At 41.2% G+C, this 17027-nt stretch overlaps 1 protein-coding gene across 1 annotated transcript; it reads right to left on the reverse strand.

The window, feature by feature from the left end:
• Positions 1-6481: 6481 nt before the first annotated feature.
• Positions 6482-15785, reverse strand: mthfs (methenyltetrahydrofolate synthetase). The gene is made up of 3 exons (XM_022740675.1): positions 15462-15785; positions 13966-14230; positions 6482-8124 (listed from the first exon to the last, which is right to left on the reverse strand). The coding sequence occupies exons 1-3, from the start codon at positions 15570-15572 to the stop codon at positions 7898-7900; spliced, it is 603 nt and encodes a 200-aa protein (XP_022596396.1). The 5' UTR covers positions 15573-15785; the 3' UTR covers positions 6482-7897.
• Positions 15786-17027: the final 1242 nt, after the last annotated feature.

Raw genomic sequence — 17027 nt, forward strand, 5'->3', positions numbered from 1 at the left:
TAAAAGCCAAGTGAAGACCAACTGAACCAAAACAACAGAAGTGCCTCAGAGTAATTTTGTAACTTTTAAATCATCATCAAGTTTTCCCTTTTGAAGATTTTGACAACTTTAGAGTTATCTGGTCAACGCCAGTCTCCTCTAAAGTTATCCAGCCAAAGTGAAGAGCATTAGAGTTTATTTCGCATCAACCCACAAGAGACACCGGCAGATAACACCTCTGCACAAGCCTGCAGAGAAGCTGAGCAGAAATCAAGAGTTCCCGAGACAGAAAGTCTCCTGGCAAACTCCACCAGAGCTGAACCGCTGAGACACCGGCAGAATCCGTCATTGTAATAACGGGACACGGCCTCCAGGAGAATCCACCTAGATCTCACGTCTCCGGGGTTACCACGGCAACCACAGCCACCTGGGTTCCAGCCAAGGGGCTCCAGTTACAGCGCAACTCACAGTAGGCTGGACTTAACAATCTGCTCATGACTGGGTTGATGTCAAAATATAGCAATATTTAATCATTGAACCTAATTCGTAGATGTAGCATCATTAGCTGTATAGCCATAGTGTATAGTCATAACATATTCTCTCCCACCATTGCCAACTCATCACACTGCTCATTTCATTATTATTTTCATCTTTATGATTATTACACCTTGCATTTACTCTGTAGATAGTAGTTTAGTTAATAAACTCCTTTATTTACACCCAGTTGTTGTCCTGTTGTTCTCTTTTGACGTAGAGACTGGAGATCCATTGAATCGAGAAGTCATGGCTTCCGATATGAGATTGATAAATTTGACAATGAAGTAATTCATTGTTGTCCTCCCAGAGGACCGGTGCCCCATTTCAATGCGAGTAAATTCTAAAATATGGCGTTAACGCTACAACCTCATCAGAAAAGGTCATTTGTATGGGAAATGTTTCATCATTGTACTTGTTGCTCTCTCTCATGAAAATGTAGTCCAGTAAAATAAAAAGTAAATGTTAGGTATATTTTCTGAGACACAGACTGTGTCAGGAGAGCAATCTAACGACAGTTTAAATATTTCATGTGTGTATACTGACAAAGCAAGGTTTGCTTGTTTGCTGCTGAGATACTCTGCAGTGTTTGGTGTGGTTTCTAAGGTAGATGGTTGTTAAATGGGGGTGGTTGCAATGCACTCATAATGCCTTGCCACTGTGCCCTACCTCAGTGATTTCTGCAGGACAGAGGGCAAAACTTCCTTTGAGCCCTCCAGCACTTCCTCCTCCACAGTGGACATTTTGGTTGGTAAAATTTTCTGCTGCAGACAATGTCTGCAATTAACGTTTACAAAGGCATGCCTCACACTCTTCAGTCATCTGACAGTATCTGAGAATCTGTTCACGGTGTTATAAGTGTAGCATGGTTCCTTTAAGATTGTAGTGAGGCAGCGTGTCCGCAAAGTGGGTGAGGCTCTCCATGCTTTGAGGGATGACATATATGGTAAAGTGTCAGTAGTCTACAGTGACAGGACTGAGACTGAGCAGGAAGCCATAGGCGTTGAAGTTTTCACTAATGCTGTGGGTGATGCAGAAATTGTACAGAAACTGCTGGAACAGTGGCCCCACACACTAGCCCAAGCCTATGACATCGCCCGCCATCATGAAACCACCAAGCGGGCAGCGTCATACGCCACCAGCCTCATGCGCACAGGGACGCACAGCATGACTGAACGGAGGCCCTGAGCTGCTGTTATCAGGGAGGGAGCCGAGCTGGAGGAACCAGAGACTGGTGCAGCACCCCCAGTAGCCAGCTGGAATCCTCAGCCTCATGGCTCCAATCACACACCATGTAAATGGAGGGGGCATAAAGACATTAAATGGAGGAGGTACACCATCATAACTGTTCAGGCCTTCACATGAGGAGAAACTGCCCCTCACCAAAGAAAACCATCAACGCCTGAGCTTCAGCAGTCTCCCCTGACAGCCCAGAACCTGCTGTGCTTCACCTTAAAGCCCGAGGTCAGGAAATTCACATGCTGGTGCATGAACTGGAGGTGTGTGCTGTCCTGGACAGTGGGGCACGGAAAAGTATACTACCTCTACACCACTATAATACGATTCACCCAGATGTCCGCCCCCCTCTTCAACTATCGATTGTAAAGATTCTGCTAGGTGTCTGACTCGGGGACATACCTGTCCTCGTGAAGCTCACATTCCTGTACAGATCAACAACCGGCAGGTGAGCGTGCATTTCCTGGTTGCTGATATAGTAAGTGATGAGGCTCTCAAAGGCCACCCGTTGCTGATCCAAGCTCATGCAAGCCTTGATTTTGGAAACCACCGCATTGTGCTGTTTGGAGAGGAAGTGCCATATTTCCAGTCACAAAGCAAACCTAAGGCACATGCAGTGAGAGTGGCCCGGACTGTGGTGCTGGAGGCCGGGGAAGAATATGTGGTACAATGCAACACCCACTTCAGAGAGCCAGTTAAAGGGGAGGTGATGCTGAGCCCCGACAAAGGCTTTGTAGAAAAACACAAAGTACTAGTTGCCCAGGTCGTGGTGGAAGCCCTGCCCCGTAAAGCTATGCTTCTCCGCATATTCAATCCTGGAAACACTGCCGTAACCATCAAAAGGGCCATTGCAGGGTTCCTCCATCCTGCCAAAGTCCTGCAGCCCGTAGAAGCCACAGCCCAGCCTGAACAGACCATCAGCAGCTCCCCCATTGTTCCCCAGCACCTGCAGGAGCTCTATGCCTAGAGTTCCACTGAGCTTACAGTAGATGAACAGCTCCAGCTGGATCAGCTGCCGTGTACCTATGGCAGTGTTCTCCACCGGTCCCGACGACCTTGGCCGCACCAGCTTGGTGCAGCATGATATCATAACCCGGCCAGGTGCCCCAGTCAAGCAGCCACCACGCCGGATGGAATGGGAGAAACAACAGAATGCTGACCAACAGATACAACAAAGTTTGGAGGCGGGGCTGGCCTACAGCAGCCACCGCAGCTGGACATCGCCTATAGTGATGGTACGTAAAAAGGACAGGACGTACCGCCTCTGCATAGACTATAGGGCCCTGAATGACTGCACCATTAAAGACACATACCCGCTGCCCCGCATCCAAGACACGCTGGACACCCTGTCTACTGCCAAGTGGTTCAGCACACTAGACCTCGCTTCCGGCTACTGTCAAGTTGAACTGATGCCCAGAGCACGCAAAGCAGCAGCCTTTTCCACCAGGACTGGACTGTTTGAGTGGACTGTCATGCCGTTCGGACTGTGCAATGCTCCTGCGACATTCCAGAGACTGATGGACCGCGTCTTGGCTGGCATGCAGTGGGAGACCCGCCTGGTTTACCTGGATGACATCATAGTGTTGGGTAGGGATGTGTCGGAGATGCTGGGCAGGCTGGGCCAGGTTTTCAACAGGCTCCACCGGGCCAACCTGAAACTAAAACCTACTAAATGCTTCCTCTTCCACCGCCAAGTTGCCTACCTGGGTCACATTGTCTCAGGTCCGCCGATTCATTGGCCTTGCATCATACTATCGGCGGTTTGTGAGAGACTTTGCCTCCATAGCCGAGCCCCTCCATGCCCTGACAAAGAAGCATGCCCGGATTCAGTGGACTGAGGAATTCCAGATGGTGTTCAATGAACTCAAGCACCTGCTAACCATTGCACCAGTCCTGGGTTATCCACTTGACCAAGGCACCATGATTCTCGACACTGATGCAAGTGATGTTGGCATCGGCGCCGTCCTCTCACAAGTTCAGCAGGGTCAGGAGTGTGTGCTGGCCTATGGGAGTTGTAAATTGTCCAAAACGGAACAGAACTACTGCACCACGCATGAGAGCTGCTAGCCGTGGTGGATTTCACGTCATACTTCCAGCAGTACCTCCTGGGGCGGCCCTTCACTGTTTGCAATAACCACAGCAGCCTTCGGTGGTTAACAAAAATGAAGGAGCCTGAGGAGCAGTTCGCCAGGTGGCTCGAGAGACTCGGTGAGTACAACTTTGAGATCATCCATCGCCCCGGCCAGTTGCACGGCAATGCGGACAGCCTCTCCAGGAGACCCTGCCGCCAGTCCTGTCAATGCAAGCTGCCAGACCCTTCCCTCCATCCAGTGAACCTCAGTCATCAGGCAGTGCAGTGTGAGTTGGACTCTGGCATCAGTCAGGTGATGCTAAGTCCAGTGGGGATAGAGGGACGCTCCATGCCCGCAACAGTGAAACCAGTGGGGGTATATCAAGTTTCACCTGCTGACAGTGACACCGACAACTTAAAGCCCCCAGAGAGAATTTACTTGACTTTACTTGACTAAGACCAACGAAATGGAGCTGTTCTGCGGCTGGGCTTCAACAGGCCCAGGAAGCCGACCCAGACATTGCGCCTATCAGGACGTGGATGATGGCTGGTGGCGAGCGCCCCCCATGGGTAACAGTCTCACCATGCAGTCCACCACAAAAACATACTGGAGTCAGTGGAGTCAGTTTTGTTTGTGCAACTGCAGAAGCTGCAGTTCTGATACCATAATACCATTGCAAACTTCCACATGGTTTGTATTAGACTCTCCATTGGTAAAAGGATTATTCTAAACATAAAAAGACAAAACTTTCTCCACTCCACTTTAAAATGAGTGGAAACAGCTGTTATATCTGGACCATGTTCTCTCTTGATTTCTATAGCTCTGCCCTCTGTGCTGTTACTATAACTCTAACACTAACAAATGCAAATAGATATTTATCACTTCATAGTAGAAATGAAAAAGTGGTGTCAAGGATTTCTTGTGAATTGACTTGACAAAACTAAACATGTTATTCTAGTATATATGATGGAAAATTGAAAATATTCTTTGTTTTCTTAAAGCAGACTAACTTTGTCTCCGAAGTTTGGAAAAGTAGGTGTTCCAGTGCTGTGATCAAGTCTGCAAGCTGCACCATGGAGATAGAATCAGACTGGCATCTAGGTGTCCAAATCTCCAGGACCAGGACCCCCACTGGGGACAAAAAGGTGCATTAAGAGCCCTGTTTCTTGAGGTCCACCTGCCCTCAGGCAGACCTGCATCTCTTACATTTAATAGGCCTACTGATCCTTTTTGACAGTGTTGATAAAAATTTAAATAAAATTTCAAAAAGATTGTTTCACTGTATTGATTCATATTTATGAATGTAGATTGTATTCATGCTCTATCATGTATGAAGCTGTCTTAAATTAACTGCATATTAATTATTTGAATTCATGCATACAGAAAAATTACTGTAAAGGCAAAACCAGATTAAATAATAATTAATGGGGATGCTTCTAAGCAGGCTTTAATTCCAGGTTATTATAATACTACAAGTTGTCATTATACTGATTTTACTTATTTCCAATTTCCCGTTCAGTTGAATGGGAAAGTGGGTTTTTTTTACAGGTGTGGCAAGAAAGCACTGCCACTGAGCCAGAACCATAGAATAACCACACAATGCAGATATACAAAAATAAAAATTATACTCTTTATTATTATAAAACTCAATTATAAAAAGGGGAAGGTCCCAATGAGATAACTGTCATGTATTAGTGAAATTACATTTTGAAGTGGGGATGTTGTTGTAACTGTAACTGTAAAACTAAAAACACAAAACTGTCTAAAATGGAAAGGATTGATCCAGTAGGAAGCAAGTGTGCATAGCAATTCACCATGGTATTTTAGTATTTATGGTATGATTTGATATTATGAATTTGCAGTGACTGTTGGTGCTGGTTGCCAACATCAAAAGACATGAAAATCAGCATGACTTTTTTTTTTTCTTTTTAAAGATAAAACATATTATGCCAGGCAACAGTTGTATGTTGTATGGTAACCTGACCTCCTGCATCATGCTACAAACCTTTTCACAACAAATTAACGTTTCAAATCTGCATGTTTTTCACATCACATTTGTCCAAGTTGCATTCTGGACCATGACTCCGGTCACACATCCATCAGTCTGCACAGAGAAGGACAAGCATCCAAATGATGTAACAACAAGCAAAACTATAATTTTGATTGTAGGGGGACTTCAGTATTTCAGTAAAAGGCACAAGAAAATCAATAAGCTGGTCTGATGAAACAGTCATGTAATGAGAGGTGGTCGACAGGCAGTTATTGTAAATGTATATGTTGTGGATCTTGACCTCAATAACAACAAATGTTCCTTCCACTGACAAGTTGTGCTTTTCTTTGACCCCTTTGACAAACAGCCCCCCCAAGTGTGCAGCTCACATACACTCAGAAAAGTCCAGGGCTGAGATCAAAAAGTCAAAATAATCTCCTTTCCTAACCACTTCACACCAAGATGTGAAGGACTTTCATGAGGAGTTTGGAAAAGACAAACACAATGCAGAGAAAACACAACTGCACTTACACTAAGCTTCTTTTCTTTAACCAACTTCATTTATAACAAATGGACGATGATAAATCCTCCGTTCCTAACCACAGAAACAAACAAACAACTGAAATGTTGAAATAATTATAAAATGACATGACAGAAATAAAAAGAGAAAGTTGAGCCATTAAAATAGTAATTAAATAGAAATAATGAACTGAGCAAGAGATCAGAATAAATTATATTCAGACATAATTGTATATAGTTTTCTGGCATAGAAGCTTTTGACATTTGTTAAGTAGATAAAATTAATTTTTAGGTCTTTACGCAATGAGAGGGGATTTAGTGAGACAACATTTATGTACAGGCTATAATATGTTTTTATGATGATGATATTGTTGACTATAAATTCAATCTGCTTGTTCTTCATGATGACTCCTGACTGGATTCAAAGAGAAGAATTCATATTTGTGGATTTGGGCTTCAGTGAATCAGACGAGTATTTCCATCAGTTTTGGATCGAGTCTCAAATATAAAACAGTTTCTCTGTTGTTTCTACATTTACTTGGCTCTGCCAAGGTGAAACTACAATGATGCATCACTTAAATTGTTGCTGCAGCAAGGAATTGTGGGACGGCATTTCTCCTTTCCTTTTGTAAAGGAAGCTCCAGTGTTTCCTAGGCTAAAGGAGATGAGATAGGAAGCATTGAAACTCCTTTCCTTATCATGTAGAGAAGTGGAGCAGCTCTGATACTTCAGTTCATTTCACTCAGTCTGAACCTTCCTAAGAAAAAAATACTTTTCGACCGCAGCCTAGGTCACTCTCTCACCATCTGTGTGTCTCATTACTAGATTGGAAAGAGTAAGGGTGAGACAGAGTTTAAAGGGCAAAATGGGCAATTGAATCTGCATGCATTACTTGACTAATTAAACTTTCATACAGCTTCAATATGCCAACTAGTAATAACGCAGTCAGTCTCCTCTGTGCTCCAGCAGTGATGCTAAATAGTTGCCAATCTTCTTACAAAAACGGGGCAAGAGCTTCACTGTGGCATGCTGTCAGTCACAATGAGGTGGAAGGATCTTCAACAACGTGAATGTAAAGGCAATGAGGGTCCATCAGCCTATGTTGAAACACATACAGGCCAACTTTATTTGCACTTCTTTTAATTTAATTGTCCATTAATATTTGAATTCTCCATTTGAAGTATTTAGTGTTCAGTAAAACCTGCCTGTTCATAGCTCTTGACAGCAACAGCAGCAGCTTGATATTAGGAGCAGAATACTGACAGAAAGCATCAGGTTTCAGTACCTTAAACACACATTATCAATACAGCCATTGAATTAGCAGCTTAACCTGTATGATACCACAACAGACGATATTTTGAGTCATGGCAGGAAAACCATAGGTGGAAATAATAACATTAACGATGGCTGTATTGCTATAGGAGATTCCAGAGGCCCATCCTTGGTCTCATTAGTTCCACCTCAGCTCTTCCTGCCATAACAAATCAAAATGTCTGCAGTGAAAAAAGTGTGTATCTGTATTAAATGAGAGTGCACAATTAAACATTGACCACTGGTGATTGACTCGCTAGTCATCATCCTCATACAGGATTTCATCAATGAGCACATCGTTGTCATCGACAGGGATTTCCTGACACAGCTGTTCTTTGAAGGCCAAGGCGATGGTGTAGGGCTTTCCTTTAGGGTGTCTGATGCAGCGCTCCAAGTACGTGTCATAGTAGCCCTTCCCTCGTCCCAGACGCTTCCCCATTTTGTCAAAACCTAGGCCTGGCATCAAGATCAGGTCCAGACCTCCTGGATAATGAGAGCAGACAGAGTCATCAGTAATGAAGGTCTGGAAAACCCTCGTCCAAGATGTGACTGTGTATTTGAAGTCTGCAGATAAGTTGATGATTCTAACCCCTGCATGCCAAATTGCCAGAGCCACTGGTACAAGGTAGAAAACAGAGCTCTGGTGCTGCAGGTCAAAAATATTCCCAAGTGCTAATGATCATGTGGTTTAAAGTGAAATACAACTATTGAATGGGTTGCAAAGTAATTAGTTACAGACATTCATGTCCCCTTCATGCTGAATTTGCTGGAGTTGTAGTTTGTGTTTGTGTGTTTAGAAGATGAATCTCTCCTCATGCATTTATGGAAGAACAGCACAAATAATCAGAAGACATGCAAACAGAGGATGTTTGTGTTTTCAGATTGATTCACCGAGGTCCGGAAGTGTGTTCATCAAATGTGAATTTAAACATTACTGTCAATGAACTGTAGCTCATTAAAGGCTGCTACTACAGTAAAGTGTGTGTTTGACTGCATTTATCGCAGTATTAACATCTATAACAACACCATCTGCACATTCTCCAGCGGACCTGCTGCTCCAACTCTGTCTCTCTCTTGTGATGACTTGTGTACATTTTATACATATTTGATTTGTGTCAATAGATATCTAGCTTCATCTCCTTTCCCATGAACATGTTCTGTGCTCATAATTTGACATATGCTAAACATTATGTCATAATTTTATTATTAACATTCTGATAAGAGCCTCAGGGTTTTTCAGGTAGTGTTGAACCTCAGCCAAAGTAAATATTTTGGAATCAAGATCACTACATTATTGTAAAGTCTGGATGGGAGAATGGCCCCTTACTTAACTGAGGATGGCAGCAACTACTGAGATACACGACCACCAGGAAGAAACACAGCATTCACATGTTGGCAGAGCTCTGTCTTTCACTGACTTTACACAAAGCTAGGCTCAATCCCAATGTCACCTCTAAGGCCTCAGCCCTGAACCTTCACAGACTAAACTCTCGTCACCTGGTCAGTGATCGACTGCGAGACGCTGCAGCGACTCAAACGGAATAAAGAGGAAAGGGGCAGCACTATATGACATAGCATGTTACCTTAACGATGCCAAAACATGTTGCACACAATTGATGTTGTGATTTTTCATTCCCTTCCTTCACTCCCTATTTGAAAACAAAATAAGAACACTGGATCAGATCTGATGAAAGCAGATTTGGAATTTATCATCATGCCATATCGGACAGACACTACACACTACTCTGAATCACAGTGAGCTCTGTGTTTATACTGTCATCACTCTTTTCTTGTAATGCTAACATTAGGGTTCGTTCCCTTCATGCTTGTGTGTTAACTGTTTTTCTATCTTATTATTTCTTCTGTTTTATGGCCTTTTCTTTATTGTTTTTTTTACACTTCCGGGCAACCCTTGGTAACTATGGTAACCCTGTGTTTAATGTCACAACGCTATGAACTTTGGGTAATTCCCTCAGGCAAAGTCTGCAGAAATGCAGACTTATGGAAAGTGTCCAGAAAGGGCTCAAATGTCTTTAGAGAGCCCTCGTGCTCTGGATGGTTTGACAGTGGGACAGAACTAAGCCGTCATGGACTTACTGGGAACGAGCCTCAAAGTCTGTGAGTCTCTGAGGGAGGACACTGGGATTGGACCGTATATTTCCAGCTTTGGAGAGCGACATAGATTCCCCATCTACCCATAACCAGGACCAAAAACAAACTAACATCTAGTCTACACATGTACTGTAGCTAATCTTTACCTTTACACAGTTCTCAAAAAAAAAAAAAAAAACATAAATATTTACACCCCAAACCAAACATAACCCACGCCTTTCCAACATCCCCCCTCTCCTCTGTCCATTTGGTTTGTCCCAACAAGGCTGACTAAACACACCAGGCCCTTGTCAACAACACTCTGATGGCCGCGCCTCAATGACAGTGCTGATCCCAGGAAAATCGCCTCAGAGAGTGAACAGAAACAGACTAGAAAACATGTCAAACAAAAACATCCTGAAAATTCATCTAATCTGACGCATCAATCAACAAACTGTGTGAGTAGGAGCTGTGCACCTGCTTGGTGAGGGGAAGCCTGCTGCTCCCTCACAGTTATCATTTGTTTTCTTAGCTTAGTGATCTCGCCTCACCACTGAACTGTGTTATGAGCTCTTCTTCTTCACTGCCATTTTCACAGTTAATCTGGTCCTAAGTCGTGTTGAGTGACATCCTCCTTTTGATGTAAATCTAGATATCTACCCTCGCGTTTCTTATGTTAATGCAGCAAAAGTTCAAATAGTACCCTTCACTCTTAATTTTACCATTTAAATATTAAATAGGTCTTTATTCATAATTTCAAACTTTTTTCCTGTTTTCTGATCTGCTCCTGTTTTAATTTGCTGCTGATGTAAACTCAATACTTCCTCCATGATCACCTGTTGTCCTGATTAAGCATATATTAGCATCGAGCATCGAGAACCAAGGGGCGGAGTTATTGTTTTTGTAGAGATTATTATTACTCTGTTGGTAAATGCATTTTTGAGGGGCTTGGGATGCTCTAAAACTCATGTAAGTTGGCACACGTGCTAAGGGGGCTCAAAAATTGTGCACATGCATCAGAGGTAGTGTGAGACTTGAATCAGTCAGCCAGACCCACACACGGTGTGAGACGACATGGGAGAAATAAGTGGGGAAAGTGGGATAAAAGAGGGAAAGAAAAAGGATGTGTTCAAGCTGTTCAGTTGTCATGTTGGGATTGTTTACTATAAAAACACTGTTGGTCAACTGTTGCAGTTTTCAACATAAAGAACAAAAAATGGAAAGTCAAGCTACACTTTTTATTTCATTTTGTAAGATTAAGCCCATTATTTTAACTTTTCAAAAGCCCTCTGTTAAGTAGTTACAACTTATTACTGCTTTTCCTCGAAATGCTACAACATAATTATTATAGTATTATTATATAGACAAAAGTATTATTATTATTATTATTATTATTATTATTATTATGGAAATGTACATTAAACTACTGTGATGCTAAATGTATCTTAGGCGTGTGCTGCAGTGGGTTACAGTGATACAAGAGCAGATCAGGGCCCATATTTATCAAGTGTCTTAAATTGGAAATCAGTCCAGACTGGCCAAAACTTCAGAGTGACACAAATGTTGTCCTACTTTTAGGATTAGGAATAGAAGTATTTTATCAGCTTTCTTAACTTAGGAAGTCACTCCTATCTTGGCCAACATTTAAGAGAGCTCCGGAGGAGTCCTAAACTGTTAGGAGTTGCTGGGAACACAACTCTTGCTAGTGCACACTATCTGAGGCAGAAGAGACGTCATTAATCACTATGAGCTTATTAAAAACCTTTTCTTTTTTTTTTTGACTAAACGTGTGTAGAATGCAAAAGAGTGCATGTTTCCTGCTCATAAACTCTCCACTATCTCTCCTAACAACATCAGAGTGACAAGGAAAATGTATCTTTGAAACAATGGTTTGAGTCTGTCACAACCAATAGCCTCTGTAGCAATAAATCCACCTTGGGTCCCTCGTACAGTGATAATAATGTTCAGATTTCCCAACCACTCAGCAAGCAGATATGAAAAAACAAGCTGCATTCACACAAATTTGTTTTATTCATTCATTCATTTAAACTTACCTACAGGAGAGTTATTTATGTTCACATTATCATTATTGACTTCCCAACAGTGCATGACATTACAGTAATAAATCATTTTCCCCACCTGTATGGACTATTAACATGAGGTGCAGCTGAAAAGTGAGTGGGACAGCGGAAGAGAAAATAAATTCCAGGTTTTCAGTGAAGATGTGCCTACAGCCTCGGTCACTGGTGCATGTGTGATTTTTCACAATAAATGCATGATAAGGCGCTGGTATAGGCTTTGTAAAAAGATGTGACTGGATAGTATCACACAGCTGAGTCAAGCTATTTAGCCCTTAAACTTAGGTATATGCATTTGTTTCCAGTGTTTTCTTACAGCCTAATGTGAATGGCTAATCGATAAATATTATTATAAGATTTAAGACATTTATTAATGTTGGCATCATGTTCTTGCATACATAACTTCGATAATGTCCAAATGCATGATGGGACACTATAGGACAGCAGATTATTCTAAGATCGAAATTGAGCATCCATTAGGGATCAGCTGATTTTTCAAGAGCATTATAGTAGATTTATACTGAGATAACGAAGGGATTTGCTTAATGTTAGCTGCTTTAATAGCGGTTGACATTAGAGCTGCAATGATTACTTGATTAGGTAATTGAAAAATAATTGCCAACTATTTTGATAACCAATCGTTTCCATCATTGCTGTTATAAGTAAAATATTCCAACCATTCTCTTTTTCTAGCCTTTCAAATGTGAGAATTTGCTGCATTTCTGTGGGAAATATTTGGATTCAGCCAAAGAGGAAATCTAAACATATGAAGTCAAAGGTCAGAGATTCAGGGACCTGGTGGTATTAGTAGGCTGATAATAAGAAATGGTGTCTTAAACTCAACTGTAGTCACTCATTAGATTTGTGATACCATGATCAAACCTGATCCTCCAGGGGAAGCTCATACATGAACGCTGGTGCTTTGGTAAATGCAGAGGTCAGATGAACTGACTGGATGAGGGACCTTGCGCAGAGTTATTTCTTGGATCTTTAGAAGAACAACAGCTCTATCTGCTGGTGATTCTGTGTCATTTCATTCTGGCTCCACAACTAGTGAAGTCAAGCCAATGTATTTATAGAGCACATTTTAAAACAACAAACCTAACAGTGAGATTAAATTATTGGATTATTTGATGACTGCAATAAAGCTAAAATACAGGAATGCTCAAATACAAACAGGATATAAGAGGATATAAGGTAATTGATTAAAACAGAGAATAGCTTGATAAAATCATAAGAGGAAACAACCCCACATAAACAACAAATAAAATACAAACAAATACAAAACAGAAGAGTGTGGTCAGACATGTCTTCATGATGACGAGAGGCTAAAGAAAACACATTTCCTGTCTGTCTTCACTGTCCCTATCAAATAAAGGCAAAATTATGTCAATGGAGGGGAAGATCTAATAGTTAGTGGCAAACTATTCCACAGTTTAGGGCCAAACAACTATGTTTTTAACTGAACATGCCAATACTGTCAATTACAATACTAAAAAACAAACAAACAAAAAAAATTTTTTAAGTTAAACAAGACCTCATGTTTAGTCTGTTATGTTTACAAGCTCACGCTGAGCACATCATATCCTCATAATCACGATTCATCATAATCATCCATCATAATTAGACCATCACTCAAAAGGCTTCAAATTAGGTCGACTCTGTATTAATGAATGAACTTCAGTGACTCCCACTTGTACTGAATATGTTTTTCCAGGGCGCCCTGCAGGGTATCAGACTGCCTGCGTCTGTTCAGGTACTTTTTAAAGTTTCTCTTGATATGAGCTTCCAACATTTTTATTTCTGACTTCCTAAAGTAGATCTTGAAGTGATCTTACAGCAAAAGGATCAGCACATGAAGCCCTGCTCTTTCTTCCTCAGGAGTGAATCATCACTGTTGGAGGGTGGCCATTTGTTTTGTAATGCTCATTTTTACAGGGCTTGTAAAAGCTCCGATATTGATTGGCTAATCCCAATATTAGTTTGTTAGTACTGAAAATTGCATTACAAGTACCAAAGCAATGCATTAACAGCTATGAATAAGTATGTGATCTGTTAAACAGCAATAGACAGATTACTTTTTAGACTGTAGATGATGTTATGTGTGTGTGTGTGTGTGTGTGTGCGCGTGTGCGTCTGTGCCTGTGTACATTACCTGCAGCCAGGGCCTCCTCTCGGCTGTGGTCATCCTCAGTAGGCTGCTGGATGTTCCAGGATGTCATAGGCAGCATCTCCATGTCCTGCAGACTGTTGAGCTGCAGCATGTCCATATGCCTGTTGCTGCTGTTGTATCTGGGGATGAAGCAGCTTTTACCCCATTTAAACACATCTTTGATGATTTCATTAGTCAGTACTTCATCATCCATGCTGAGGAACACTGCAATCCGATTACAGGACACATACTTGGGGTGTCTGAACAGCTGAAAGAAAAACACAGAGAGAGAGAAAGTTAGAATCAGTGTGGTTATCAGAGCCCACGAGCAGAGGTCAAAACAAATAATAATGTTCACATTAAAATCAAGATTCTAATCTTCCATGATTGATTCACAAATTAAGATTCAGTCTATCAGTCTATAATATTGCTGGTCACATTCATCTTCTCTTCCAGACCTAGAGGTTTGTTTCCAACCTGTCTGATCACATGTTACACATTATTCTTGACACCTCTGACTTCTGATGTTGCTGCATTTCCAGATCTCAGCAATTAACTTGAGTGAAATGTCATTATTATTGATAGATGACCAAATGACACAAATAAGACCCAAGTTGTAATTAACTGGAGCCATTCTTTAATGCCTATGGAGAATTGATGCCCACTCAGTCATCTGCACAGACGGAGTTCCTCTAATTCTTAATATTATGAATCTCAAAGCAGATATTTTTGACCTCTCAAACACAGGTGAAATTAATTATGTAATCAAATACATACAGGAGTTTCATTGCAAGGACACTGCTATGGTGGTGGCTCACTGGCACTGACACACTTACTGTGAATGAAAGTGAGTCCGTATTAATGTTTATTAGTTACACCTGCTATGTCCAGACATGTTGTTGTCTCATGTAGTGAACACAAGATAGTCCACACCAAATCTGCTGAACCAATACTGAACGTGTTTTAAGTCTACAGTTACCATGTCAGACTACGTTCAGAAATATGAAAACGTAACATTTAATTTGATGGTCAGCGGCAGAATAACAACTTCGACCTGACTTGAGACTTCTGTAAGGGTAGCTGGATTAACTTATCAATTCGGCATGGTTTACAGACACCAGAATCACTTTATTTTATTATCAACTGTCCATTTTCAACTCTGGCTGACACAAATTATTCCCTTCCTGATGTCATGTGTTTTATTGGAAGGAAAGCAACATTTTCTCTAAATAAGAGTTCATGTTACACAATTTAAAAACGGAATCTGTGAATTCTTAAAAGTATTGGGTCACATTCACACATTTTAACAATATCCAAGGAAGGGAATTGGAAAACATTTTAATGGAAGGTGTGTTGACTTTTCACCCGTGAGGAAAAGTGCCAGTAGGAAGAGAACGGTGCTTTTATAGTATTAACTGGTCATAGCTTGCAAAGCTAATTGCTTACTCCATACTACGAATTAATTTGGAAATCTTCCAGTCGGTGTTACCTTCCCTTACCTTCTGTGAAACGACAAGAGATTGTCGTTGTTTCTCCTCGTTACTCAGCGCTGCAACACGTCGCTTTATTTCTTTCCGCAAAGTTTGCTTTGCTGCTCGCAGTGCAGCCATTCTGGCTTTGCTAACTTACTGCCGAGCTAGCTAAAAGACAGATTTAAGAAACAGCTATGTGAAGAGTATTCAGTATACGTGCGGACTGTTAGTACTGTGGAAGAACCGATTTCGACATAGCGTTTTGCTTCGTGCAACTTTCGAGTTAAACATTAACAATCATAACAACACATGGCATTCATGTTTAGTGGATGCCACCTAGCTTCACCAATTGACGACAACAGCTGACTGCGGCTGTCTATACGTGCCGTAAATCGTTTGAGCTGGCGTGTGTGCTCGCGCATGCTCATAGCTTACACTTATATTCTTAACATCCTAACCAATCATCACTCTTCATGCCTAAACCTAACCGAGTACTAGCCAGTCAGAGGCAGGGGAGTGGCGGGTCTTTGCTCACCTCGGGTGGGCTATAATTGCTTTAATCATATGATTATAAGCACTGTATAACCACTCCACAGCATTTTGTGTGTTTATGAACTAATCATATTTCAAAATACATCTGTTGCTGCTACTGCTGCTTACTGTTGCACGGGGGATTTTCTCAGAGTCTTTCTGGAAAGGTGGAATTTTCAGGGCTCCATAATCTACTGGATGATAAAAGTTGATGTTAACAATGAAAAAAAAAAAAACTATAACTAGCCTTTTTTGTTAGCATTCAGTAACTAGGCTACAATTCCCACAAGGCTTTGACTGCATACGACTATGGCTTAATATGTAACAAAATAATCACAAAACAATTGTTTCTCTCAGTTGAAAGTGTCAGTAAAGTACAGATCCCTGAATATCCTGTACTTTTTTATGTATCCAGTTTTCCCAATAATGGTCAGAGTAGTCATTAAAATGCATCAGTCCCCATTAGGAATGAAGGATGTTTTTATGTAACCTCAAATTTCAGAACAGAAACTTTTTTTCAAGCACAAATTTGGAACTTTTAATTAAAAGAATTCTTAAGAATAAAACAGTACACTTGCTTGATTCCTTGTCTTCCAGTACTCTGTCTACTATAAAACAGAAATATATCAGTCCCTATCGAGAATTATGGACCAATGTGTTTTTACACGACCTCAAATTTTCAAATTTTATGACAGAAACCATTTTAAAACCCAATTTTTTTGATTTTATGATTCTCCAACATGCTACTGTAAAAGTGTTTGAATCTTTATATGTCTGTAATGTGACTCATCTAGAACAGAAAAATATTTGTCGCATCCAGGATGGATCAATGTGTTTTTATGTTATGTTTTATTAAAGATTTTTATGGTTAGAGTTAGGGGAAGATCATGGTCTGGTTTATTAAACCTTTTTCCCTAACCATAATCAAAGTGATGTTGCCGAAACCTCGCCATAGCCTAGAGTTTAGATGCAAATCATGGTCTCGTGTGTGAAAGCTGGGCACTTTGTGTGCTTGCCATTACTTTATTTCCAAGAATAAAGTAAAATAATAAAAACATAATA

This window comes from Seriola dumerili, unplaced genomic scaffold (assembly GCF_002260705.1).
Source record: "Seriola dumerili isolate Sdu_G_001 unplaced genomic scaffold, Sdu_1.0 BDQW01000003.1, whole genome shotgun sequence".
Taxonomy (NCBI): domain Eukaryota; kingdom Metazoa; phylum Chordata; class Actinopteri; order Carangiformes; family Carangidae; genus Seriola; species Seriola dumerili.